The 26,982-nt window shown below is 40.5% G+C and overlaps 2 protein-coding genes across 2 annotated transcripts; one reads left to right on the forward strand and one right to left on the reverse strand.

Annotated features, from left to right (window-relative positions):
- The first annotated feature begins 4,413 nt into the window (after positions 1-4,413).
- Positions 4,414-14,274, forward strand: depdc7a (DEP domain containing 7, paralog a). Its single transcript, XM_046384935.1, has 9 exons — positions 4,414-4,535; positions 7,525-7,987; positions 9,158-9,288; positions 9,444-9,636; positions 11,428-11,648; positions 11,817-11,959; positions 12,040-12,165; positions 12,523-12,601; positions 13,118-14,274. The coding sequence occupies exons 1-9, from the start codon at positions 4,520-4,522 to the stop codon at positions 13,339-13,341; spliced, it is 1,596 nt and encodes a 531-aa protein (XP_046240891.1). The 5' UTR covers positions 4,414-4,519; the 3' UTR covers positions 13,342-14,274.
- A 930-nt stretch (positions 14,275-15,204) lies between these two features.
- Positions 15,205-26,236, reverse strand: cstf3 (cleavage stimulation factor, 3' pre-RNA, subunit 3). Its single transcript, XM_046384922.1, has 20 exons — positions 26,013-26,236; positions 25,215-25,319; positions 24,963-25,058; positions 20,190-20,222; positions 19,206-19,303; positions 19,042-19,108; positions 18,925-18,959; positions 18,707-18,833; positions 18,550-18,627; positions 18,282-18,444; positions 17,914-18,023; positions 17,669-17,785; positions 17,367-17,585; positions 17,165-17,267; positions 16,968-17,037; positions 16,682-16,877; positions 16,444-16,594; positions 16,172-16,266; positions 16,014-16,074; positions 15,205-15,785 (listed from the first exon to the last, which is right to left on the reverse strand). The coding sequence occupies exons 1-20, from the start codon at positions 26,037-26,039 to the stop codon at positions 15,586-15,588; spliced, it is 2,151 nt and encodes a 716-aa protein (XP_046240878.1). The 5' UTR covers positions 26,040-26,236; the 3' UTR covers positions 15,205-15,585.
- Between the last annotated feature and the right edge of the window lie 746 nt (positions 26,237-26,982).

Genomic DNA, 26,982 nt, shown 5'->3' on the forward strand with positions numbered 1-26,982 from the left:
CAGCATAACAGCTCCAAAAGTCTCAACAAGTACTGTCACCTCAGGAAAGTCCAGTCTTTACGGATTCGAACTTTTCTCTGCTGGTTTTCCTCATATGCTTACCAAAACGAATTTGCGTTCTGCTACTGGTCTCAACCACACAGTCCTCAAATCAAAAACCATTTTTCCACAGCTCAGCTCAGAGGTCAGTTGCTGTTGACTTCACCTGCTTGTTGGGAGTGTGAAATTCATATTGTCGGGTGGTTAGGGGGTTGCAAGGCGAGAAAGTTGTTGTGAAGCTCACCCAACATGCTCTCATGACTAAACTATTCACTGTGAATGGGTGGCTGGCTTTGCGTCGTCTGAGAGGGTCTTGGGCCTGTTGAATAAAATATAATTTTCGGGCCACAATGCAAAATTACTGGCAACCCCCAACAAACAAAAGTGTCTCTGTGCTGCAGCGACAGCTTTGTGAGGAAAGCCACTGTCCTCTGTCCTTTGGAGTTGCGGAGGACAGCCAGTCAGGAAAGCGTTTGGGATTCCAGCATGGGCACGACTGGGACAGACAGATACTGAATGTCTGCTCTCCAGATGAAAAGCTTATGAATTTTTAATGCTCTGCATTGTTCCATATGTGGGAGACAGACTGAGAGGACCCTTGAGGCGGCGTGAGAATGTGAGAATGGCACTGTGACTGGATGGCTGTGTGTCTGATAAGCCTGCAACACGCCGACTGCCTGTTTGTACTGGAAATGCTTTGTAGTTAAAACCTGATGTTAGTTGGATGGTGGTGTCGTTTCAAAGCTGTTCTGGTCAGTCATGTGCAGTGAAGGTGTGCAGACGGGAGAGTTACAGATTTACACTCAGTCTGACAGCTACACAGACTAACCTGGCATGTTTCACAACTGCTGAACATTGACTTCTGTGTGTTTGGCAGTAGTGGAAAGTAACTAATTACATGTTCTCAAGTACTTTTAAGGCACTTTTGTTCCATTGTAAGCAACTTTGTTGTATGCCCCACTTCAATCAGAGGAAGATTTTTACTCCACCACATTGTCTGTCATGTCACCAGTACTTTTGATGTTTTTTACTTTTATGCAAACTGCATGATTAGAAACTGAAAATTTAAACCAGAAGTTATTAAACTTTCTGGCTTGTGATCCTTACAAGAAAAGCAGTGTGTAATAGGAGGCTATTGTGACATTTTAGATGTCTTCAGGTTCTACAGTCCTTTCCCAGCTAGTTCAAAACAGCTGTAACAGTACGATGCTGATGGACTGATCAGCTGATCAGTCACAGGGGTCTGCTTCTGCAGAATGAGTACATACTTTAAGTATATTTTGCTGCTAATACCTACATTTTTTTGCCTATAGGTGGGATTTTGAATGTAGGTCTTGGTGTTTTTACTAAATTGAAGCAACTGAATACTTGGTATTTTAGGACTATATTTTCTAATAAACTGTGCTCAACACTTTTGATGTGAATCTCCCAACTTCAGAAAGGGAATTAAATCAACACCTTCACAGTGACGTGAGCAGTGCTTTGTCCTGTGCCTGCCACCTGTCTGCTAAGTCTTAACATTTCCTTCATTTTTTATCTGAGTCACATTGGATCCCTAAAATGAAACTTGCATAATAGTTTCTAATAATAGTTTTCCTTTCTTAAAAAATACCAGCTCCTGAAGAAAATTCCTTTGGATGTTAGTCATCGTCATAAATGTAAACAAACTACGACATGGCTGACATTGTATGACCGATAAGAATGAAGGGGAAAGAAAAGGGAAATATGCAGAGCTTTCCGGGCATATGGAGGGAAGCAATAGAGTAAATATTGCTTTGACCTTGTGGACCAGAATTTCTACTTGTATTAACCAACTCTCTGTCTCTCTCTTTTCCTTTCTTTTCTCTCTCGATCGTTCCCCGTCTTACCAGACTGCAATGCATTCATTTGAAGAGTTGTAAAACCAGTTTTGCCCTCAGCCAAAGGTTTCTCTCCCAGTCTGAAGGCACAGAGTTACCTGCCATGTATTTCCTGTGTTTGGACTCGATGGCTATGGGACAGTAGAAATATACAGCAACAGAGGAGGTGAGTTTATGTACACATACAACATGTTAAACATACAACAAAGTATCCCGAGCCTCTGTGAATCCAGTGCTCAGAGGCTGTTTGATGTCAGAGACTTTATGCTTATGATTCATGCTTATTGCATACTTCACATACTGTGGTGACAATGTGGAGAGTTACTGTTAAACAGGTTTTTCTCTTCCAGGAGTGGAGTATGGGGGTTTACTTTAGTGAATGAATGACAGGTAAAAAGTCAGATTTTAAATCATTTTTAGTAGTAGGAAACAGAGGTTTTACTTGATCAGCTTTTGGCTGGCATTAAAAATGTGAAACTTTTATAGTCTTTATGATGGGATGTTGTTTTTGTTTTTTTGTAGTAAACACATTTACTTTATCGGGTAAGGAGCCCCATTGAATTATTACTTCTGCAGGGAATCTCCCTCCCTTAGAGGAGAGAGATGCAACAAACTTCTGCAGGACATGCAAACCACAGACTTTGGAGTTAATGCTCAGTGTGTTAGTCTGTAGATAACAGGAGAATCCCTGCTTTGTATTATTAAAAGGGTACTCCATATCATCACTGCATGTCCATACAGTTTCTGGACTCAAAGAAGAAAGATTTAATGGCTGAAATGTTCAGAACTGATGCAAAAGTGGCCGAGATACCTGACTTTTATTTCCTAAAACACTGGATCTAATATTTCCCACGATGCAACCTTCATCATTCCTCCTACCTTCTAAATTCACACTTATTTCTTAATTTTCTTTATCACCTTCCAAAAAACTTCCTCCACAACCGCAGACGATGCTATACAACTGTGTTCACAGACCAAGCAGTACTCTCTGTGACAGGCAAACCGAACAACATGTGTAAAGTCAGTGCACTTTCCTTGGAGCACGCTGCTTTGCTCAAGAGCACCTCAACAGTGTGGTAGAGGAAATTTCCTTATCTTCCTTCGGTGACTTTCCGCTCTTCCGTAATCAACAGGCTAACAGATGTGGAATCTGTCTCCACCTCTGTCCCTTTTTTACTCATACATGCTCACTTCATCTGATGTAAAAGTGCATTTTTTTTCACATAACAGGAGTCAAACTGGTTTGTCCCGGTCGCATACTTCACCCTTTGCACCATGTGTATGTCTCAAGACGATAATAGCTATCTTCCTGTCAGTCTCCCTTTCAGTGAGTGACCAATATTGGGTTTAGACTACAGTATCGGCTTACTACATTTCCATTGTCGGATTACACCTCAAGAAATAAGGCACCAGGTCAGACTCTTTGTCCGTGAAATCTGTCCCTGCTGCAGCTCTCGGGTGTGCTTTTGTTTGTTTATGATGGCAGTCACATAAGTTGAGTGACAATCCAGCTGTAGAAGTGATCCCAGGCAGGACTGGAACAGCATCAGGGCCATTTTGACACCTGAGGCCCCTGCAGTCACATGTTTCAGTATTATGTCTGTTGACAGGGATGTCTGTTGTTTTGACTGAGGGATGGAGGAGTTGTTTTACATGCCATTCACACAAACTCTCAGAATATCCATACCCGTCTCACACGGTGACTGCTGTTAACATTATGCTCTTTATCGGACCAGAGTTCCTTCGAGTGTAGGCTTTAAGGGAGTGACCGGTGAGTGAAAGGTTGTGTGAAAACTTCCTGGATTTTTAGCATTTCCTTTACACTCACGCTCCTTTAAACGAAGTTTCACAAAGGACTTAAGTGAGAAATGTTACAAATGCCAAGCTGTATTATAATGCTTTTGTAGCCTTGTCTTTTCTTGTGGTGGTAGAAGCAGGGTGAAGGTAAAGGTAGCACACCCCCGGGGCAGTGGGAATACCAATATTTTGGTTTGCTTCTTTAATAAACTCCAACACTGCGGTTTCTTCCTGCCTTACCTGAAAAACCTTCCCCCTACAAACACAAGGGAGGAACCTATATTTCCTCTTACCTGACCCCCAAAACAAAACAGTAATAATCAAAACATCATACAAATAAAATATAAAATATCAACCCATAAATAATTACATGAAATACAAATAATATCATTCCACTAATATTACTCAAATAAAGGTTTTCAAGGACGTACACTTAAATAATAAAATAATAATCACAGCCAATTCCACATCTACTGTTAAACTTTCAAAAAGTTTGAGGCACCCGTAAAAGTAAAGCCTTTTGTTTTTGGATACACTTCCTCCTTTCTTTCTTCCTTTCTTCCTTCCTTTGCAGTTTCAGTTCACAAAGATTTGCCCAGATGTAAGAATAATAAGAATAAGAATTAGTGCGCCTTTTGCTCCGCTGCAGGGACCCAGTGAGAGGCTCATTATCAGCGGGCAGGACGGTGATTGGGGACATGAATAATGCATCGCAGTGGGAGGGGACGGTTTCGGGCTTGACTGTAGTTAGTTGCGTGCGTCACGTTGTGAAGTGAAGGACATGGACTGAATGGCTTTCTTTACAGTCACTGGAAGAAGTTTTCATGCAGCGAACACCAGGTAAGACCAGTTTCGTCAACTGTAGTTGGTAAAATGCACGGTTGATGTTTTGTTTTGTTTTTAATGTCTTGCGGCGTCTGAGATAATGTTGTAAAGTGAAGAGTTTGTCTTATTTAGTTCTGTAACAAGCCGTGTCGAGGTGAGATGTTTTTTTATGTGTCGCCTACTGCTAATTTGGATTTGACTGAAACTGCAGAATTTTAATGTGCCACTGCTGGCTTCAACCGTGTAGATATTTTACTAACACCGTGTGTGTCTGGGACTATTTGTGCTACTTTTTTTTTTCTCTTTTTGTATAAAATATGTGGTCTAACTCCATCTGATTTTTTTTGTCTGCTATAAAGTGATTTTGAGTCGAGTCCAAGTCCGCTGTTTCTGAGAATCTGAATCTGCATTGTATCGCATTGTGAAGTTTTGGAACAACATAGGAAACCAATTGTAAGGCATCTTTCATAAAGGGTAAATAATTGACGGATTTATTAAAGTTTAACAGGTCACTTATTGTTTTGTAGATCAGCCATTAATAAGGATGGTGTTTGTGGGGTTTTTTTTGTTTGTTTTACATTTGTGCTGAGTGCCGACTCTGCAGCAAGCCAGTGTTTGTGTTAAAACACAGGTGATTTCTCTCTCTGTGTGTGTGTGTGGGTTTGTGTATACAGGCCACCATACACTATATGTCACACAATTCAAATCCATGCGGGCCAATAGTGGATCAGCGCGTTCAGATTGTGTCCTGGGGCTCGATCGGTTAATCTCACCAGTCTCAGCATGCAGGAGGAATGAAGGTATCTGCCACAGGCTATTAACAACCCGCTGCCATTGGTCTGGTGTTGCCACAGCGCGTTTTCATTATGTGAAAGCGTTAGTCCAGCTTGGTGCAGGTTATGGCAGCAGTCCTTCAAAACGCACTGATTTTTTTTGGGTTTGCTGCCGCGCTCAGAGCGCAGCTCGGGTTTGGAGACGGTTCACATGGGGAATGTCCCCCTTGTGTCGACTGCGCTGCTCCCTCTGCGGTTATTTACCTCCACTGATGTGTGCAAACACCCGGTGCACTGTTGTCCTTGGCTCAGATAGGTCACTCTCCTCTTGCATTTTGTGTGTTTTTTTTAAAAAGAGGGACAAAGTCACAGGGAAGAAGTCTGGCGTCAGTTGTACAAACTGGGCTCAAATCTCAGCCTAGCGCGAGCAACACGAGGTGACAGCGCCCAGCCGGGTTCCCAGGATTGTTTTGACCCTCACCTGACACCGCCCCCCCCCTTTTTTTTCTTTTTTTGACAAGCATTAATTGATATTGATAATGATAAGATCCGGATTTATTGTGTGACTGGTAATCCAGGGACCCCTGATGGGATCCTCCAGATGGTCCTGCCCATACTCCTAAATCAAGGATTTCATTCTGATAATGTAGTTTCTTTTGTACTACCACCAACCCTGCGTCAAGCCAGCAATATTCTGCATTTCATGTCGAGTTTATAGTAACTGATATTTGCTTTATGTTATCATGTTTATATTAAAGATCATTTTCAGACTTTAGTGAAAGGGATGTTTTAATTCACTGCTTCATCTGTGTCTCATGATTCTTTTATATAAACTGCTGAAAGGTATTCTTCCTTGAACAACTGCTGCAGTCCCTGTTGTTCTTTCCTGATATGCAAATCCCCAGCTCAGGACAGCTTCTTCTCCCCCCAGAGGGAGACACAGTTTGACGTCGATGTATCCCATTAATCAGCAGATCACAGAGAAATCTGCCATGCGTTTTCCTATACAAGCATGTTTTTTTTTTTTTTTGAATGAGTGGGTGAACAGCTGCTTGCTGCTGCACTGTCCCTGAGTGTTTTGGCGAGTGTCAAGTTTTACAGATGGGTCGGTAATAGCGTTTGTCATATGCTGTTATCATAACACGGAGCCTGGCTGCCGCTGACAATGCCTGATTAATGGCCTCTGGCCTCTCAGTCCCTCAGATCCTCCCCCTAACATTTGTTCAATGGGCTTTAACATTTCCTGTTGTGAGATGAAAGCCATGCTAACATCTCGCTATGGCCAGATCTGCTTTCTTTAATAGGTCTGGCATGGCAGTGAATGACACACAAGTTTATCATCAGCGACAACCTTTCAGAAGCAAATGGACAGATGAGATACACTGACAGATTGAATGGTGGAGTGCTGAATATATTAGTGTTTGTTTGACCCAGTTATCTTCTGATTTGTGTGCATGTAGCAGTAGCAAAACAGCACATCCAGTGGAAAATGCAGCAGGAATCGGGATATGAGGATATCTCTTGTGAGAGAAGGCTCACAATATGATCATTGTCTCCATTTCCTTGTGCATGCAATTGAGTTTGGCTCTGTTGAAAGATTGCATCAGGTGTCTGTTCTGGTAAGAAAATCAGGCATAGCTGATGCTCTTTGTTTTTCTCAATGCCTTTAACCTACACTGTTTGACTGTGATATTTGACCATGAGGAGTTAGACATCTGTTAAATGAATTAAAATGAAGATTTTGAACACACTGTACACAAGAACGGCCCAAAAGAGGATTTGAGTTTGTCTCTGACCCCTGTCAGATGCACTGATCCTTGTGCTGTTACGCCCACATGCTGTGACTTCAATTCTGTGAAATTACACAGAAGAGAGAGAGTGTGTGTTCGCTAAAGATAGGAAGTACAATTCCCTGTAGTTTCTGAGAGAGAGAATAGACAGAATTGTGGAATAATACTTGGATCTTGAAAAAAAAACTTGTAAGAAATCTTGTGCAAATCCTTTCAGTCACGTGTGGATACTGTAGTTACTCCACATATTCATGTGTGTGTAAAACTGTTGGTATTGCTTGACTATCATCTTCAGTTGGTTTAAGTCTGTGCAGCAATCAAAATGTGAATCCTGCGAACCGCCATCATACAGTGTCTAGGGCACTCCCTCTTCGCTTCTTCTTATTGTCTTTCCTCCCTCTCTTTTCCTTCTGCTGATTTTCTCCACTCCTCCACCACTAGGACAAGGCATGGCTGGGAAACCTTTCCGGGCCACCTATATCTGGAGCAGCATCATCTCTAACCTCCACACTCATGTGGAGGTCAAGCGCCGACGCCACAACCTGAAGTCCTACCATGACTGCTTCTTGGGCTCAGAGGCCGTGGACGTTGTGCTGGCACATCTCACCTTGAACCGCTTCTTTGGCGATGAGGCGGTGCCTCGCTACAAGGCCGTACGCCTCTGCCAGGCCCTGATGGACTCGAGAGTGTTTGAGCCAGTGGGCATTAAAGTATTTGGGAAGGAAAAGAAGCGAGCCACATTTGAGGACAGTAGTTGCAGTCTGTACAGGTTCCTGAGCCCAGCGACAAGCTCCTCATCATCGCTGAACAACACCGGCTCTCACTCCACCAGCACCATCGAGAGCGGCTATGACTCACCGAGCATGAACAGGAACAAGAACGGCTATAGTCCGTCACATGAAAGGTACGGGCTCATGTCATAACATCTTCAGGTTGCATTTTTGATTTTCTTTGTTCTCCTTCCTCCTGAACTAATCCCAAATCCGGTCTAGCTGTAAACTGGGTGCCTCTGAGAACTAGTGAGCCATAATCTGAGAGTCTTAAAGTTCCATCATGCAGTCGTGTCTTGATACTCATAATTTCCAGAAAATTCAACCCCCACCCCATTACTAGTATGTGACAGTGAGTTCAAATGCAAGCTTAAATCAGAGGCTGCTCTCTTGTTCGTCGGTCAATATGAAGCCACTGCAGGCAACTGGCTGGTTTTGCTTGCCACAAAGAAGGGAAACAGAGAGAGAAAGCTCCGTAACAAAAGTAACGACGTCTGCCTACTAGCGCTCCCAAGACTCACTAAATGAAATGTTATATATTATTTGTTTACTGAAGAAAAGTTCATTTATTTATTCAGGCTAATGTGTTGGATTAGTAACTTCCTGGAGTGTCTGTTACTTACCATTCAAGGTCACGGTGATCACTACTGAGCCCAGAAGTAGCCCAGCACATGACCGCATGCAAAGTCATTTTACACTTCATTTTTTTGTACACATTCAACAAAAGAGAGGGTGTTAATTAGTGATCCGCAGGTCGAGTGCATTCTGCTACAGAGTCTGGCAAGTACAAGTTTTTCCCCTGAAATATGAAACTATTCCTTTAATCTCAACTCAGTGTCATTTCTGGGCACTTAGGGAGACAAAAACAGGCGAGACGACACATGGCCTCAGCACTTTGCGTTGTGAGCGTGACAGCTCCAGGCTGGACCAGAGAGCGCGGCTGATGTCCCTAATGGGAGATGAAAGATTCAGAGGAACCGTTTGCTCTGACGATTTAAACAAGGCGTTTGTTATTTGTGAGATGGGCCAAGTCAGTTTAAGTCTTCATCCGGATAATGTTAATAAACAGAAAAGAAAATGTTCTATTTAATGTTCATCAGAAATCATTCAGTCCTGGAAATTGAGCGTTTATTTTCTGTGATTTGAAATAACCAAACTCAGAGCAGCACAACTGTGACTGAATCACAGGTAGTAGAAAGCATGTGCAGCCTGATGCCACATTTGTTCCCATAATGAGTCTGTTCTCTTTTTTTTTTTTTTGCTCAATCATTTCCACTGATTGCTGTTATTATGTGGCTCTTCAGACAAGACGTGCTGGGCTACTGCACCCACTCACCTGTAAAATCAAACAAATCACTGGAGGACGTGCTTGAAAACCTCAACCTGACCTCCACCATCACCCCTCAGATGATCAACCTTGGCCTCTCACAAGAGCGTAAGTCATCTTCTATCTGATGAGACAGATTAGAATGGTGTGACGTGAACTCAAAAACTGCATGAAAATGGTGTTTGGAAATCTCTTTCACACTATGTGTCTGTGTATCTGCATAGCTCTGACCCTTGTGGCTTTCAACTCATGTATTTGTACAGTTGTGGATGAGGTTTGGCACCAGCAGGCAGTGTTCAGACTGCTGCAGCTGATAGAGCTCCCCCTGTTGGAGGACTTGTTAGAGGGTAAAGACACATCGCAACCTCCCCTGCATTGCATGGACAGTGACCCGGACCTGTTGTATACATCAAGCTACCTAGACCGTGAGGTCCTCAAGGCCTTCAGCGAGGCACAGTAAGTCCAGTACAGCTTTTACAGTTCTGCAGTCTTCTGTAAAACTTCATGTTTATGCCTCCGCACTGGCAATAGCTGTGGTCGGAGGCGTTATGTTTTCAGTTTGTGATACTTGGTATTTTTTGAGAGAATTTCTTCAGATTTGGAGCAAATATTGACCTGCATTCAAGGATGAACTTATTAGATTTTGGTGGTCAACATCATATCACTGACCTTATAAAACACCACAAAAATTCATGCACTAATTCTGAAAAAAATTCTCCCTTATTCAACTCCGTAACAGGAGGGCAGGCATTGGTCACACTTCGCACTGGGTCAGATACTGAATTGGTGACGATAATCTTGAGTGCCCACCTTGAAACCGCGCCGATTGTAAAGATCTTCTGTGCTTCTTGGTTGAAGATGTGTGAAGCATTCACGTTTTATAATTTATCCATATTTGCAACACTGTAGTCCACCACAAGCTTGTTGGTTTTGATGATACTGAGCTTGAGGTGACTGTCCTTACACCATGTGATGGAGTCCTCTATCAGTCACTACACGTGTTGTATGGGTCTGAACAGATATAAACTGCAACTTCAACTTCTAGTCTCATTCAAATCTGTATTCCTTGTTTAACAAACTGCTGGGGTATGTACATAAGGACTTTGCACTTCTGGTTGTGTTTTGCTTTTTAACTAGCAGGAAATAAGCACTGGTTCGCTGATTTGATTGCAAAGTGATGGGCAGTTGTCACAGTTAAAATTTTGTTTGCACAGTTATACACAGTGGTGGAAAGTAAGACTAAATATACAATATTTTGAACATTAATGTGGCAGCAAACAACCCTTTGCTCTCTAAAGATGTATGGATTAATGGTATCTGAGCTTCTCTGTTATGTGTTTTGATGGCTGGGCTGTTGGCGCATGCATGTGAGTCCCACTCTGTCCTCACGTCTGAGTTTTATGAGTGTTGTGTGTGTTCAGATTCCTTTTTTCCCACAGCTTTATTGAGTGAATGTCGTACGCATTTATTTTGGTCTGACATGCTAGTGCTCTAGTGTGATAACAGCAGATGTTGTATATTTTACCTTTAAAGTACTGTACTTAAATATAATTTTGAGGTACTTGCACTTCATCTGAGAATGTTCATTTATTCTTACTTTATACTTATGCTCCACTACATTTCAAAGGAGCTTACTGTACATTTTACTCAACTACATTTATTTAAAATAACAGTATAACACTGACGTGGCCTATTCTGCATAATGAGTACTTTTCCTTTGGATTCTTAAAGTTGTAATTCTTAAGATCTCAGTCCTGTTTGATTTCGCAAAACCTGTAGTGGTAACAGCGAATGCGGTTTCATATTATAGGTCACAGAATTCTGTGGGCAACAAAGCAAACTATTGTTCTTTTAATAAAGAAGGCAGGTAATAATTGGGCTTTTTTAAAAATAATTCAGTGAGCATTCGTAACGTAATTTTGATTCTGCTTGTGGTGTTGGTTGTACATTTTGTTGCTAACACTTGTATATTATTACTTCAGTGACATTTTGAATGCATGGCTTTTTGGCTACTTGTAATTATGTGTTTTTGCAGTATAGTGTCACTGTTTCTACTTAAGCAAATAATCAGGATGAAATGCGCAAATGTTTAACCTGGTTTTAGCCTAGTTGTGATGATGTATTTACTAGAGTTATTACAGCTGAGGTCAAGAGCTTACCTGACCTTTCTTCTATCTCTCCATCCCTGAGTTGCATCACTCTGACCAGTCGGCTGTGTTTAACATGAGTACTCTTCCCTTTCTTTAGGGCTGATGAGTGGATGTCAGGGGCAGTTGATTGTCTCGAGTTTCTGCCTGATGAACTGGTGGTGGAGGTCAGTCGGGGTTTGGCAGGTTGCGCTGACGACCTGCTCCAGTGTAAGAGACTGCTCTACGAGGTCCTGACTCAGCATTACGGACACACACAACAGCCACCTCTGTTCAGCAACCACATTTTCGACATCCACTCTGGCATCTCGGAGCTACTCGGTAAGACGAGGGCCTATCATATCTCTTTGGTGTCCTGTCCATGAGGTTTTTATGGAGATGGATAAAGGCAGGTTTCGTAAATGTTGCTGCCCTTGCAGTGTTTATCAAAAAGGCAACTTTTCTCAAGTTCAGCGTTTTCATTCTGTAATTTCGATGGTCTCTTGTCAGTAAACGGCAAGCAAGAGCAAGCTCTAGAGACTCTGCAGCTGAGCCTGAAGCTGCAGGACTCTCGCAGCAGGGAGGAGTTACGCAGGCTCCTGAGATTCATGGCCATTGCAGCCAAACCACAGGAGGTCAAACTGCACAAAGAGGTGAGTGCTTGTGTGCATTTGTTGTGAGGCTGCGCACGTGTGTGTTTGGTTTTTGTTAACTTGAAATAAATCTCTGTCAGATTGAGAACAGAATGGCGGTGAAAAGGTCTTTCTCCGGTGCCATCGTCTACAGCAGGAGACTCTCCAAAGGAAAGGTGGACTTGATGGTTCTCTTCATGATGGACAACCACTGTGATCTGTTCAAAGTGAGTCTTCCTCATTTGTCTCTTCGTCATTGTGTGTATATGTGTGTGTGTGTGAGTGTGTGTGTTTCCAGTCAGCCAGTCATCATCTCTGCAAGAGAAGTTAGTCTGAGCTGATATGTTGTTGTCTTACAGAGATGTTCATTGTTACAACACCTACAAAATGCTGTTTGCACAGGCTGTTTAGATGCAGGATTGCAACCTTGACATCAGATATCTATAGAACGAGTGTGACAAATGGGATTATGTGAAACATAATCATTTTAACTTTTTATTCTTGACTATACTGACTCATATAAATAAATACAGAAATAAATAAATGGAAACTTCATGTCTTCTTTTGCTCTCTTTTCCCACCAGATTCCCGTTTCACTGCACAAGATGGTCAGTGACAGAATAATGAATATTGTGAAAGGGAAGGATCCAAATATGATAACAGGTTTGCAGATTTTCATTGAACAGTGTTGTCTAAGACGTCAATGAAAACAGCTTATTTGCTTATCCTTTGTGAAATATGTTCAATTGAAAACAGTATTAAGACAATACATGTAATATTTTACTTAATCAGCTTCATTGGATTTTGTTAATATATACTTATGAATGAATTAAATGTCAGCAAACGAGTTGGGACAGGGACAACAAAACACTGGGAAAGTTGTGTCCTGCTCAAAAAACACCTGGTACCCACATTCCCCAGGCAAACAGGTTCAGTGGTAACAGGTGACTGTACCATGATTAGGTATGAAAGGAGCATCCTCGAAAGGCTCAGTTAATAATTGCACTCTGTTCTTATTTACATTTTACACAATATCCCAACTTTTTTGGAATCAGGGTTGTGTGTGTATTTATATTATATGTTCTGTTTATATGACTGCTTTGGTAAAAATCCATTCTCATGAATGAAGAACTCTCTCCTCATTTATTTTCTGTTTCTTCCAATATCCTTTTACTGCAGGGTCAACGTACTGCACAAGAGTGAGCCCTAAGGCCTATTCAGAAAATTCACAAAAAACCACTAAAGAGGAACTTTGGTCGTTACTCCGGACAATCCACGAGAACCCTAAACTCTCCACCAAAGAAAAGAGACGGCTGCTGGGACAGTTTTATAAAGGCCACCCGGAGATTTTTGTTCAGTACTTTGGAAAGAGATTGTCCAGTATCAACATGATGCTACGGTGATATTTATTAGTTTAACACCTGGTGTATTATACTGTAAAAAGAGGTAGATTTAAAGTGATGTAAATGATGTGCAGTATAGTAAGTATCTGTGTTGTATTTGCTTGTATGTCAATAGTTTAGACTACTGAACAAGAATGTGAATTTTAATTGTAGAGACTCTTAATGAGCTGCAATTTTTAAGGACTTATTAACTTAAATTACATAGATTTTTTGGTTTGGTGCAGGACACTAACATGAAAAATCCTTGTCGGTTATATATGAGACTCTTACTTTGCCAGAATGACAACAATAACCAAATGATGTTGAAGTTTTGTTGTTGTTGTTGTTGTTTTTTCTTTTGTTTTTTTAATGTCATCACACTGCAATGCATTTTGATGGAGTTCTGTGTCTTCAGCCAGCAGGGACAAGTCTGTCTTTCAGTGGATAATAGTGTTAGCATTAAAAAATGTGTCTGTTCATGTTGTTTCTCACATACAGCATGATGCACAGTAGAACAATGTCTGAGGAAAGGAAATCTGAACCTGGGAAATCTGAAAGTCTGATGTGCTGTAGTAAACAGTCCCATACATTCATGAGTCAGCCCTCTGGGTTTTTGTGTTTGTTGCAACGAATCAGCAAAACAGATGTTTGTACTTTATTATTTTTTTTTTTAAACCATAGCTGCGTTTTAGTGGCGTCTTCAGAGTTCTGTTTTGAATAAGGTAATCACTTCCACATTTTCAGGTGACAAAAGACAGACTAAACTAAATGAACATAAATCTTGTTCATATATTTGTTCAGATTCTGCCAGGTCACACTAAAACTGTCTAACATCCATACAGCTACGTTTATCCTTTTTCATCGCAGACACAAAACGTGTATCATTTGATGAAATGCGTACAGTGATATCTGATGTGTCAAGTAATTTATTCATAAAATACAATTAATATTCCATTTTGCAGTACTTTTTGTTCATTCTTACTCGACCCCCACACAGGTCTTACACATACATGGCTTTCTGTTCAGTATGGCATAGCTGTCTAATGCTTCTGAGGTTCCCTACAAACATGTGAAAACTGTTTTACAACACGTACTTTCTCTGCAAAATAATAATAATAAAAAAAACAACAACAAAGCAAACAAAAAGCAAATTGGAAGCACTTTTAGGTTGAGTTTGCTTGATATTTTGTCATTGTTTTTAACCAACAACTAACCTGACACTGAGGGCAATTAATAGATACTCTTAGTGGGGAGTGTATTCATCATTCATCATCCAGAAGCTATTAAATGCAAAGGTTTTATTACAGACCTTATTTTTTGACTTAATCAGATGGTTTAAAGCAACAAACAGGTGTGTTCTGCACAGGCTGCTTTATGCCACAGTGTTAGCTGTGATAGAGCTGAGATAGGCTGCCTCACCCTCAGAACAAAGGCTGTGCTGGGCTGACAAATAATGATGTAATCAGACCAGTGTGAAAATAAGCAGCTGACTGACATTGAATGTTCACAGTGAAAGTTACATTTATTTTCAGTAAGCAAAATGTGTCGCAAATAAAGAATTGTCCGGATATGGTAGCTAAATTAGTCTACGACGATTTACAAATACATTAAAAAATTTTTATCTGAAAGTCTACATAGTTAAAATGCAAACAGAAGCAAACCCCATCATATATACAATTGAAGCTTTTTAAATTGCTTAAGAAGAGGAGAAAAATATCAGCTTATAAAATCCTGCTGTCTTGTCTCCTGTCAGGTCAACAACTAATTGTCATGTGCTGCCCCCTAATGGTAATAGTAAGGTCTGTGCTAAAAGACATCTTGATAAAATAGCAATAAATCATATAATATAATATAATAATAAAAAACCCAACAACTCAAATGTTTTCTTTCCCATTTTTATTGAAAGGAACTGAATCTCCAGTTATCTAAAAAAAAACAAAAAGAAAAAAATCAACTTTGCCATCACTGGGACATCACAAGGCCAAAACTGAGCTGTGTGCCAAAATCAATAGTTGAATTAAAAATTTTTTACAGTATAATGGTCAGTCTTTAAAAATAAAAACTGTTAACAAAAAAGCCACAAGAACACTCAGATGCACATACGGTATGTGTGTCGGTGTGAGTGTGTACACTGTATATATGCTGTCTTCTGTACAGAGATCAATGAATGATTAATCTGTCAGACGCACTGAGAGGCGTGCACATGTACGTTTACTCCATCGGACCACGTGTTAAGATTACATTCTTGTAGGACTGAGTGGTTGTTTATCGAATCCTCTTCTGCTGGCGTGCACGGTAGATGTCATGTATGGGCGGAGCCACAGCTCCTTTGTCGTCCTCCTCGTCAGAGTCTGCGTTAGGCCTCTTGAGTGACTTGGCAACAGCATGGTTCTCCATGGATCCATTGCCCTCCCCTCCTGCATCAGGCTGTCTGCCAGTGATCAGCTCTACAGCAGCATCAACAGCTACGGAGACAGAAAACACATCAGTAACATGTCAGATGGGGGGCAGAATAAACCTCTGACACACTGAAACACATTTTATGGCAGTTCATCAAGCACATGTCAAGATGCTTCAGTGTTCATTTGATCACTGAATGACTGACCAAACGTCTGACTGACATTTCCATCACCAGAGCCATGTTACTAGTGAGGCTGAAAATAGAAATGGTCTGGCTGGCAAAAGCAACTTACTCTCAGGAAGCGTGCATCTCCTGAAAGTTTCCATGAGCTCATCCACTTGAACAAAGGGACCCTGCAGCAAGAAACAACCACAGACTCTTTGCAGTCTAGCAGGACAAAAACATTACCAGTAAATATGAGCTTGATAGTATTAAGCTGCTGCTACTCACAGTGAAGCACGTAGGTGGAGGAAGCAGCTTCATTAGGACAACAGCAGCAGGGGGGACTGGGAAAACACCACCAGGGACTGGGTGTAAACCTGGAGCTGTAAGGAGGAACACAGGAAGCGGACATCAAACATGGATCCTTTTATGCATTACAAGTACATACAGGAAAAAATGTGGTGTAGAGAAATAAGAACAACATATCTGCAAAAAGTAAAACAAAATAAAAAATATACAATTCAGAATTTGAGGAGCTTGGGCAGGTAAGGGCTACGTACGGGCGAGGTGACGAGGCTGGAAGGGGATCATCTGATTTGTGTCAGGTTTGGGGTACTCTGGTTTACGGTCAGCTTCATCCTTTAAGGCAGGCGCAGAGGGCGCCACCACAGTCTCTGGGAGCAGCGCTGCCAGTTTGGCACGAGACACATCCTACGAACACACAGCAGAAACTGACTGAATATCAGCTGAGAGAAAAGCCTGATTTGTATAAAGAGAAAGAGAGGGCAAAATACACACCTTGTATCCAAGAGCCTTGAGTTCACTAGCAGAGCAAGGATACAGGTCCATGAACTTGTATCTATCTACAAGCAAGGCTGTTTCTTTGCCCTCGTACTCATCCTTGAAGGCAGTGAATCGCCGTCGCTCCACCTTCAAAATACTGGCCAGGTCCCCTATGTTGCTCTCAAAAGCCAGAAACCGAGCCCAGACCTCACTGCAGAATGAAAAGAAACGCAAATCAACAAACATCACTAAATATCACTTACATAGAAACATGAAACTCATGATCAGCAGCGGACATTACCCTGACTTTTCTGGTGACAAGCTTCCTGAGGTGAGGACACGTTCAAACAGAACCCTGGTGTTGTTATCCTCTGGAGAGATGAAGAAAAAACAGGGTTACACATTCATCTTTCCTTACTATGACAATAACAAGAGACAAATTTTTCATCTAACAGCTGAAACCAGAACATCACTGCTTATATTAATGGATTAACCTACCATTAAGGTGCGAGAGGTAATCAATGTATGCCAGGATGTACTCTGGAATGTCTCCATATTTCTTTAAACCAAGCTCAAAAATCTTAAAGGCCACAGATTTATCCTGTTAGGAAAGACAAAAAGAGTTTATAAGAATTTTCTGTCACATTGACAGATCACATATACACTTACACATACTACACAGGCAATGATGTGTTCTCACCTTGCTGCAGTAGTACTCCATCAGCGCTGCTGTCACATAGACATGGTGACGAGTGCGTGCATCCTCACGGGCCTTTTTGAAGATGGTGCGACCTGATTTGATCCCTTCCGCCCTCCTGGCAAACTTCATATATTGAATATAGACCAGGGTGGGGTCAATGTCCTCGATGGCCAGGAGTTTATTATAGATGCTGTGGACCTTCTCGTACTTCATGCGACTCTGCGAGGAGAGCAAAACTGATTATGTGTGTCTCTTCCTGGCTAGATTACAGTTTGTCTTCCATAAAACAACTGGACACTCACTTCCTCATAGTCGGCAAAGGAAAAGTACAGAAGCATGTTCTTCTTCAGAAGAGTCCCAATGGCACGTTCATAGATGTTTGCCGCCTCGTCACTAAACAGCTTTGAATTATTCATATCCTGAGAGGAAAAAAAAAACATTTAAAGAGTTTTGAGCTGAGATTGAAAAAATCCTCAAAAATACTTTGTATACTTTTTAATACTTTTTATCACACCAAATTCAAAGTCTAAAGGGTTTTATCACTTACCCCTTTCTCTGCTAACAGCTTGCTGGACTGCTCCAGGTACTGTGCTGCCTCATACCATATGTCAGGATGGTGGCCCAGCACCAGCAGGCACTGCTCATAGGCAAACATCACTGCAAAGCAAACCACAAGGGCAACTGACGACAGTTCAAAAAACACAGGATCAATACAGCTAAACAATCTGCTAAAGAAAAATACCAACCTACGCCCTCTAGTGGCTTCCTACAGGATAAAAATCTTCATATTTCATGTATCTCTATCGACTATGATCAATAAATGACTAAAATTGGACACCAGGCAAGGCATTCAAGGCAAATACAGCAAAAGATTTACAAATTCTAACACAATCTTTCCTGACTATGAATAGTCACCTCTCTTTGTGATGAGCGTCTGGTCTTCTGTGCGCAACGGGTTGCTTTTTTCCCACTGGATGTATTTCTTCCACATTTCCACTTGCTGGGCTTCCTGAGGGGAGTTCTGTGGCGGTACTGAGGGCGCATTCCTGTCCAACCCCTTCATCACAGTCTCATACTCCTGAATTAGACAAACCATATAACAATGGGTTGAGTTTATGAAGACAGCCAGGTCAGGTAATATTCAGCCCATGGATTCAAAACAGATCTGCGTGACTTGTCTCACCTTTGCCACTCTCCTTGCATTCATGTAGTCTCTACTACGATCCTCAATCATCTTTTTGGCCAAGTGCACATTGATTCCCTGTTCATGGAAGAGACATCAGCTATAAACTCTGAAAATGTGGGCAGACAAAAGCCAGAGGTCTGGATGGGTCACACACCTCCTCATATTTGCTATAATCTCTCCAGAGCTGCTCAATGTTGATCATGGGGTTCACACAGCCTCTCTGGTACACCCTCCGTACTGCAGTGATCCGCTGGTTCTCTGCGTACGAGCCCACAGCCTCACTAGCGGAACACAAGACAAAAATGCCAACATTTAAGAGGGAACAGCTTATAAAGTTTCACAGTATTACAGGGGAAAAAAAAACCCACTTACACTCCTTTGAGGAAGTTGATGTAGTCCACCCAAATCTGGAAATGCAAAGAATAGCTATTAGTTGAGAGCAGTTAACAGAAACTTACACACACAAATATAGAGTTCAGATCTGTGTACCTGATAAGACATAATTTCCATGCCAATTTTATCCAGGGCAAAGTCATAGGCCTGAGCCATCTTCTCTCTGAGGGGAAGAAAATAAATATATGGAGTAAAATGTGTATTTCACAACATTGCAGTACTTCAGCATACATATCTCCGCTATGCAGCGTTTGTCTTACTTGTAGCTGGGCAGCTTCCCTTTGGTCTCTCGCACATATGAGAGGTAACATTTCCATAGGTCGATGTGCAAGACTTTCATTAGGCATCTCTGAAACAACTACAGAGGCAAGAAGAGAGGAAGTTGAAATAACTGCAAGAGACACACAAAGACACATTTTATATAAATACTGTGCACATTCAAGAAGACAACCGCCCACCTTCAGGGTATCATTGCTTGGGCTTTATTAACACATGCTCAAACTAGCTGATCATAAGGGGCGTATCCAGCAGAGGAGGATTACCAATGCAACCAGAAAAACAGTTTTTGCTTTAACCCATATGTCAGATTTTGGGATGTCCCAGCATGTTTTACTCAGCACAGGCATGCAGTGCACTTCAGTTATCACGCTTCATTAAACTGGCCTCAGATGTGGCCTAGACTTCGGTGAACACCTCCGAACTCAATGAAAACACCAGAGAATGAAGCTTGTTTGATGTGTGGAACGAACATTCAGGCAAAAACTGAACATAAGGTAGTCAGATCATTTATTAAAAATGGAAAACCAGTGAACAAACAGCAGATTAATTCCATTTCAATGCACTTAATTACCAGGATAGAGATGAAACAATAATGTTTGTTTTTGACCAAATAATTAAAGTCATGATAATACAAACAGTCTAGTACAAAACCGTAACTATGGCTGCAAGTCATTAGGCAATAAAATCAACACTTATTTCCAAGAACCTCCATTCATTAAAAAAGACACACTCTCCCTATTGCATCATTTCTGAGTAAGACATTAATTTCCTTTCCTTTCACATTTATGTTTTAGGCATTTTACAATACAACAAGTTTAATGGACAGTATAGAAGTGTGGGGATGCACATTCTGGAGGAAAGCACAAGCTTCAAATAGCAATATCAAACATTCAACATCAAACAGTCATCCCTCCTATGTATCGAAATGACACACTGGTCAGCTTTCGTGTGTGATGGACACTTACCTTTTCTACCTTGTCATAGTTTTTAGCCTTGATCTGCAAACAAAGAGTGTAAATGCAATATTAATTCATACATCTTTTCTACATTTAAGTCTTCATGCAAATATGACCACACACAGACACACATTTATACTTCTATAAATGTGAGGACACTCAACGGCATAATGTATTCCTTAGTCCCTTACCCTGACCATCCCCTCTAAATGCCAAACCCCAACCATTAGCCCAACCCAAATGATTCTAATTTAAAACTTAAAACCATGTCTGAATCTTCAAATTGGTTCTCACAAAGATAGATGTACAAGTATGTATGCACACACAGACACACACACAGGAGCCTAAAGATCAACAAAGTGAAATTCACACAAGAATGACAAATTACTTTTAAAAAGGGGTTTATTTTCTTTGTGGATTCCGCCAAATAACCCAGAAAACACCAGTGACCACGTGTTACAGAAAAAAAAAACTAGCATGCAGATTTTAAATACTAATGCCAGAGGTAACACTCAGAAAGTACTTTTAGAATTTTGGAAAAACAACATTTGACTTTTTAAAACCAAAAACCTATTTCACAACATTTGGAGAGTTTGTTCCCTTGGTAAACACCGTGGTAGCAACAAATTTCATGTCGCCTACTGTGGATGAACTGAAGTGAACGTCTCACAGCACCCCTCAGTAGGGACAGGGGACGCTGTTGTTCCTGAGGTGTTAGTACCTCGGGCCTATCCTGTCCCACTGTGTTCACATCAATGTGCTCTACATAGGAGAGCTAGCCTGGAGGTCACACAGTCATAGTTTATACAGCAGGTAAATCCCCCACGGCACAGAAAGTACAGTGCAGTGCTGTATGATGACAGGGGCATCAATAAGCAAAAATGTTAAGGTGTTAAAGTTAAATTAACAACATAATGGCAGTGCAGGTTTTGGGGTTAAAAGCATTTTACAGAATTCTGAAAATAGCATCAAATGAACTCCACCCTGTCAGGTTGATTAAATGACCTGTTGTTACTAAACTTCCTGCTTCCTGATTAATGTGATTGCAACCTGTTCATCTCCCCCGTCACATCTCAACTAAAGGCCTGATAAACATTTATTTGTACCTGCATTGGTATGTACAAAGAGTACACAGTATCCAATGAAAAAGTGGCACATTTAATGAAAGTTTATTTCTGTAATTTATGTAATCAACAAAACAATGTAAACATTCAAACGTGTTGCATGCAATTCATGCAAATGGCCAAATTAACGTCCTATACCAGATAAATAACAAATTAAATGAGCAAATTAATGACACTTATGCCCATTTTAAAGCTGAATCCTTGTAATTCAGTGCAGTGAACACCGATTGCACACAATTGTAAATTTCTAATAGTCAGAGTGAAAGAAGAAGTGTGGTGTTTATTGGTAGCCATGAAATTAATTTACACTACCTGGAATGTGAAACTTTAACTATTCCTTTGAGCTTCCTGAGAATAACCAACACTGACAATTACTAAATGCAAGATTTTCTGAGCTTCTCAGCGTGTAAAACATTTGAATTACGACAATTATGGAGGCTTTACAGAAACTTACACTAATCCTGCATACTTCCATGTTTTACCCAGAAATAGATCAACTACATAAACCTTTAAAATAATGGTAAAACTGCTGTAAAAAAACTACAACTAACACACTATCAACTTACTTTAATATGAGAAAAAAATGGTTCACATATGGTTACACAATACAATGTAAAAACTGTAATTATACAAACTCCATATGGGAGGTAGGAGGCTGAAAAAAAAAACTGAGATGGCATAATTCCCTGTGGGAAAATAAATCATGACATCCTCACTACTGGTAGTGAGGACAACTGCTCTGACAATTTTGCTGGTCAACTCAGTTTCAGAAAAACAGGATGGAAAGAACTAGATCAAAATTATGACATTTGTTCAATCCAATTTTACTGAGTAAGATCATTCTACACCTAAATTAACTAAGTATGAAACTGTGCACTACAACGCAGCTGTGAACATGGAAAAATAAATTAAGACTCAGAGCTGATTCGAGTTTTGCAGGTGTTTGTAGTTCCTGCTGGTTTCTCTCCTCAAAATAAACAGTAAGTTTTGTGTAACAGAACAGACCACCTGTGCTGTAAGCTTAAAAAAAAGAAATGAAAAGGAATTTTAAAAAGCATGACAAAAACTTTCCTGAATTAGTCTCAAAAACTGACAGACTGGGATAATCTCAACACGCTCTTCTCACACAACACAGTTTTAGACATGTTGTTATGGAGTCAAAAAACAAAATTCAACATTAGACATAGTTTCAAACAGCATATGCTAGCAACCTACGCTCAAAGGCACATTTCTAATACTCCTCTGGGCATTTCAGTCAACGTAGTAAATGAACCTGATCCTACTTAAAAAAGGGCTTTACAAAGAAGACGTTAGCACAGCAAAAGATCTGATTTGCCTGTTGTGCAACTTTAAAAGGAGTTCTATGTAAAATCTCAAGAGAACTATGCTCTCACACAAGGATACACTGCTTAATACTGAAAATGAGAAATACTACGACACAAAATGTGAGTTTTGTCAGGCTATAGGGGCTTCTACCTTAGGCCAGTACATTCATAGTTTTTAATAACGAGAGGGAAATAAGAGCTTGTGCACATACTTACCAAATAAGGTTGGATACTTTATTCTATGAACTGTGAATTATATGTAAGTTATTAAAATACCCTACCCATACATGCCAGATTTCTAATTTTAAAACTTCACTTCCTGCTTTAATGCAATAAATGAATCAAACTCCAGGTAAACTGAAATATCCAATCTCTCATTTCAGGAAACAGAAACATACCTAACTTGTATTATGGATCCAACTGTGATTTGGAGTCTAGTGGATAGAGGTTATGTAACAATCAGAGAATAAAGCTTTAACTTGAAAATAAACATTCTAAAGAACTGGTCTATTCTCTGTATAATTAACTCCTCTTCCACCTTAACCCTAATATTCTGAGTCTTTCTTACTATTTTGTTAGGAAAATGACACTAAAATACAAGAATAAAGCCATATTTAAATAACCTAAGCAAACCACATTAAGCATTTGCCTTAACGGGTACTATTTCCTTTATTTTTTGTCTTCACATACAAGTCACTCCAACAACTGGCTAATATCTAATCTGTTTGCAATGGATGCACTTGTCAGTTAAATACTTTACATACTTTAATTACCCACCCATCAACAATCAGAGTCCAAAGCTGCACTTGTATGTATTAATCTCAAATTACAACTTTTCTGCCAGAAGATATTAGATATTTTGCCTTTAAAAAAAAGCTAAGAAAAATGTTAGACATTAAATCTGTCCCTGCTGCAAAAAAAAAAAATAAAATAAAATAAAAATCAAGCTTCGGTCATGTTAGGATATTTAAATATACCATAGTTTCTCCAAAATTAAGCATATTCTTCAAGATCCACAAATGAAATATCTACTAGTTTTAGTGGCCACTCTGTTCTTTTCTTATTGCCGTTGCTGGCCTTCATCTTTGTTAGAGGGAACAATATGTTAGCTGTGTGGACACACTGATGCCTTTCTGGCATGAGTACAGTTAGTGCCATCTGCAGGCTAGACTAAATTATTTCATACTGTTCCTGAGAAGCCTACTTCATTTGGAAAAGGCAGGGGAGTTTTTTCCCTTCATTTCATAACAAATATGTCTGTTGCATGAAATATCACTCCAGGGCTTTTCCCGCACTGGGTAATCCAAGTGGGTGAAGACTGGAGATGAGGGTATGGAGAATATGAGAAGGCAGGGGTAGCTTCACCCGGGGGGGGGGACCCCAAAACAAACCACAACCACAACATACAACAACATTCTGCTCAGCAGTTGGGTAATAATTTGCCAGAACTACACACTGGACTTGAAACTACAAGCTAATTTTAGATGCTTGATGTTGCTGTGCAACAATGTGCTTAACACCAAGTGCAGTAGTCACCGGCACAGGGGGAGGGCATCAGGAAGTGCACTTCACCAGGTAAGCAAAAAATGATTATGTGCAAGGGAAAATGAATCATCCTATGAGCAGTTGACTGCATAACAGCAAAGCTTTGTTGATGGCATCAAGGTAAATGGGTCACTGGTCATATATTCAGGAGTGGGGAGAAATGTCTCAGGGTAAAGAAAGGACAGATTGGGCCACACAATCAAAATAACTGTATATAAAATTACCCGAAAGAAATGACACAGGAGGCAATAAATTGACACGACAAGTGAATAAAAGGCTAATGCACTCCAATACCATTAAAATAGTTTTAATACTGTTGCAGACCAAACATGCAACAAATGCACTTTACCCCATTTAAATACGACGCAGAGAATGTTTGTCTTTTTTTTTGTTGTTTTTTTTTTAACATAAGAAAGTTCTGAAAAAGAAACGGTTAGAGCTAAATCCCCCTCTGTTTTTTGTTTAAAGGCACAATTCTTAATGAATCCAGCTGGAGCCTGACAAATTAAAATTTTCTACATCCATGTTCAAGTTAGGCTCTTCAATGTGTAAGACATTCTCAGGCAAGTAGATGCTTTCACCAGTCAAAATATCTTTATTCATTACTCTTGTGATGTGAACTATACAGGTTAAAGATGCAAGGTAGCCAGACTTGGTGGTTCAAAACAAGAATTGTGACTTTAAATGTCACTGACGAAAGAGACATTTTTTTTGTGTGAAAATCACGTTGTTGATCATGTTAGAAAAACTCCCAGCCATGCACACTAAAGAAAAGAAAAAGTATTAACCTCAGCTTCAATGAATAGTTTCCAGAATCTGCCAGAACTTGGGAACTGTGTGACAAGTCGCTCATAAGTCTTCCTTGCTTTATCTATGGGTTGATTCTAAAGAAGGAGAATGCATTTACATTCCACAGAAGAAGCAATTATGTGGGGAAAAAGGATTAAATACTTAGTAATTTAAACAATCTATAACTCCTAACCCCCCACCCGATTACCCAGTTCACTTATCCCCAGTAATGCAACTCTGTGTCACTAAACCTGTGCTTCTCGAATCAGAATGCTCCATGCGTCAAGGTCATATGGGTTTTCTTCCAACTTCTTCTCTGCCTTCTTCACCTTCTCTGGAATATACTCTGCAGCAGCCTGCAAGATAACACAAATGGCACAAGACAAAAAGGTTATGCTGCTGAACAGACCTGCAGTTCAATGTGATACAACTTGTGTGTTGACGACACTAAGAGCCCACAACTGGAGAATGCCGACATAACGTTAAAATACATGCATATTGTCGCGGGATGGATTACGTATGTACTAATAAAGCCCCAATTTACTGGCCGCGGTCCTGCAATATGTGGCGTATTTATAAGACTATCTGACAGATAAATCGAATCAACACCACTTTCCGCTAACTAGCTAGGTCTTTATAGCTAGCATGGCTGGAGCCACTGACAAGCATGTGGCGTCGTAAAATCTACAATCAATGATTCTAGCTAACTGAAGGTAACTGTAGATTAAGATCAAGTTAACCTGCAGGTAACCCGAAATTAGCTCAACGCTCAACTATTGGACAACTAGCAGCAACAACGCTACAGTTAACTAGCCAATATGGCGGACGGCAGGCCAAACTTACAGGTTTACGACAAACCCCTACCGACATATCACTTCTGCCCCCATAACTTTGTATTCGTTGCAAATACTGACGTATAAAAAGTCACAACATAGTGCATATGCAGCACCAGATTATTAACTGCTAACATTATTCTAAGAATAACACATAAGCTAAATTCTGATAGCGGTTAGCTTGCTCCTCAGCACAAGCGCAAGTAGACAAGTTACCTGGTCGGCTGTTCCCTCAGTGGTCATGGCTGGAAGAGGAATCTGGGTTAGAAATGTGATAACAATTGGATAACCACTCAAATAATAACGTGATGGCAATTTTAAAAAACGACTAAGTGTTCGGCATATCTTCAAAAGGGTCGATCCCTCAAGCGAGTAGCTGCTGTAAGGCTGGCCACTATCTCAAAATGGCGTGAAACCTGTGATTCGCTCGCGCTCCGCCAGCCGCGACAACAATACCACTTCCGGCGCGAATCCTTCAATGTAAAACATATACGTTAACATATTTAATATATCTAATAAGCTTTAAAATATGTACTGCTCTTTACGTGACTGTGCAAATGATATGTTACATTATGATACAACATATTCCTTATGCTGTAGCATTTGCTTGCAATAGACTGAAGCATATTAATCAGATGATGCATTATTTATTTTGGCACGCTCACAAGAGGATGTGTTTTTAAATTGAGAGACGGGAATATACTGAGTGTACCCTCTATGTATTACTTGCCGATCATGTGCAGCCCTTCTGCATTACTTTACTACCTTTGCTGCATTACTATACTTCTCTGCCTCATGTTCATCCTATTCACGCCTTCTCTCAAAAGCTACAGATGCAAATAATGTACGAAAAATTGATGTGCTGTGCAAATGCATTTGCATTCAGCCAGGTGACTCAAATGAAAAATAAGTTTATAATTTTGGCCTACAGGCTTTTTGTGGCTTGTCGCAGCGGTCATCGGTAAATACACCTTTATAGACCTTTATATTTGTACTACCTCGGCTTTCCTAAAGGTTCATGTTTATATTTAGGACTGTACACAAACATACATATCAACAATAACACAACGAAAGCTTTCACATTGCACAATGCTGGCCACCTCGCTCAGTAGGGGGAGACAAACGATAGCCACCGTGAGCGCGCGCTTGTGTCTGTTTGGCCAACAGCTCGAAACAGACCAGAGCA

Source organism: Scatophagus argus, chromosome 1, assembly GCF_020382885.2.
Source record: "Scatophagus argus isolate fScaArg1 chromosome 1, fScaArg1.pri, whole genome shotgun sequence".
NCBI classification, from domain to species: Eukaryota; Metazoa; Chordata; class Actinopteri; family Scatophagidae; genus Scatophagus; species Scatophagus argus.

What these genes read in the sequence shown, in the direction of transcription:
- depdc7a (XM_046384935.1), top strand. An exon ending in CCTTGGCCTCTCACAAGAGC is followed by an intron (nt 9,289 to 9,443) that starts GTAAGTCATCTT and finishes GTATTTGTACAG; the next exon opens with TTGTGGATGAGGTTTGGCAC. An exon ending in AAGGCCTTCAGCGAGGCACA is followed by an intron (nt 9,637 to 11,427) that starts GTAAGTCCAGTA and finishes CCCTTTCTTTAG; the next exon opens with GGCTGATGAGTGGATGTCAG.
- cstf3 (XM_046384922.1), bottom strand. Translation starts at nt 26,039, where the DNA reads ATGACCACTGAGGGAACAGCCGACCAG. An exon ending in TTACCTCTCGCACCTTAATG is followed by an intron (nt 17,038 to 17,164) that starts GTAGGTTAATCC and finishes TCATCTCTCCAG; the next exon opens with AGGATAACAACACCAGGGTT. An exon ending in TTGTCACCAGAAAAGTCAGG is followed by an intron (nt 16,878 to 16,967) that starts GTAATGTCCGCT and finishes TTCATTCTGCAG; the next exon opens with TGAGGTCTGGGCTCGGTTTC.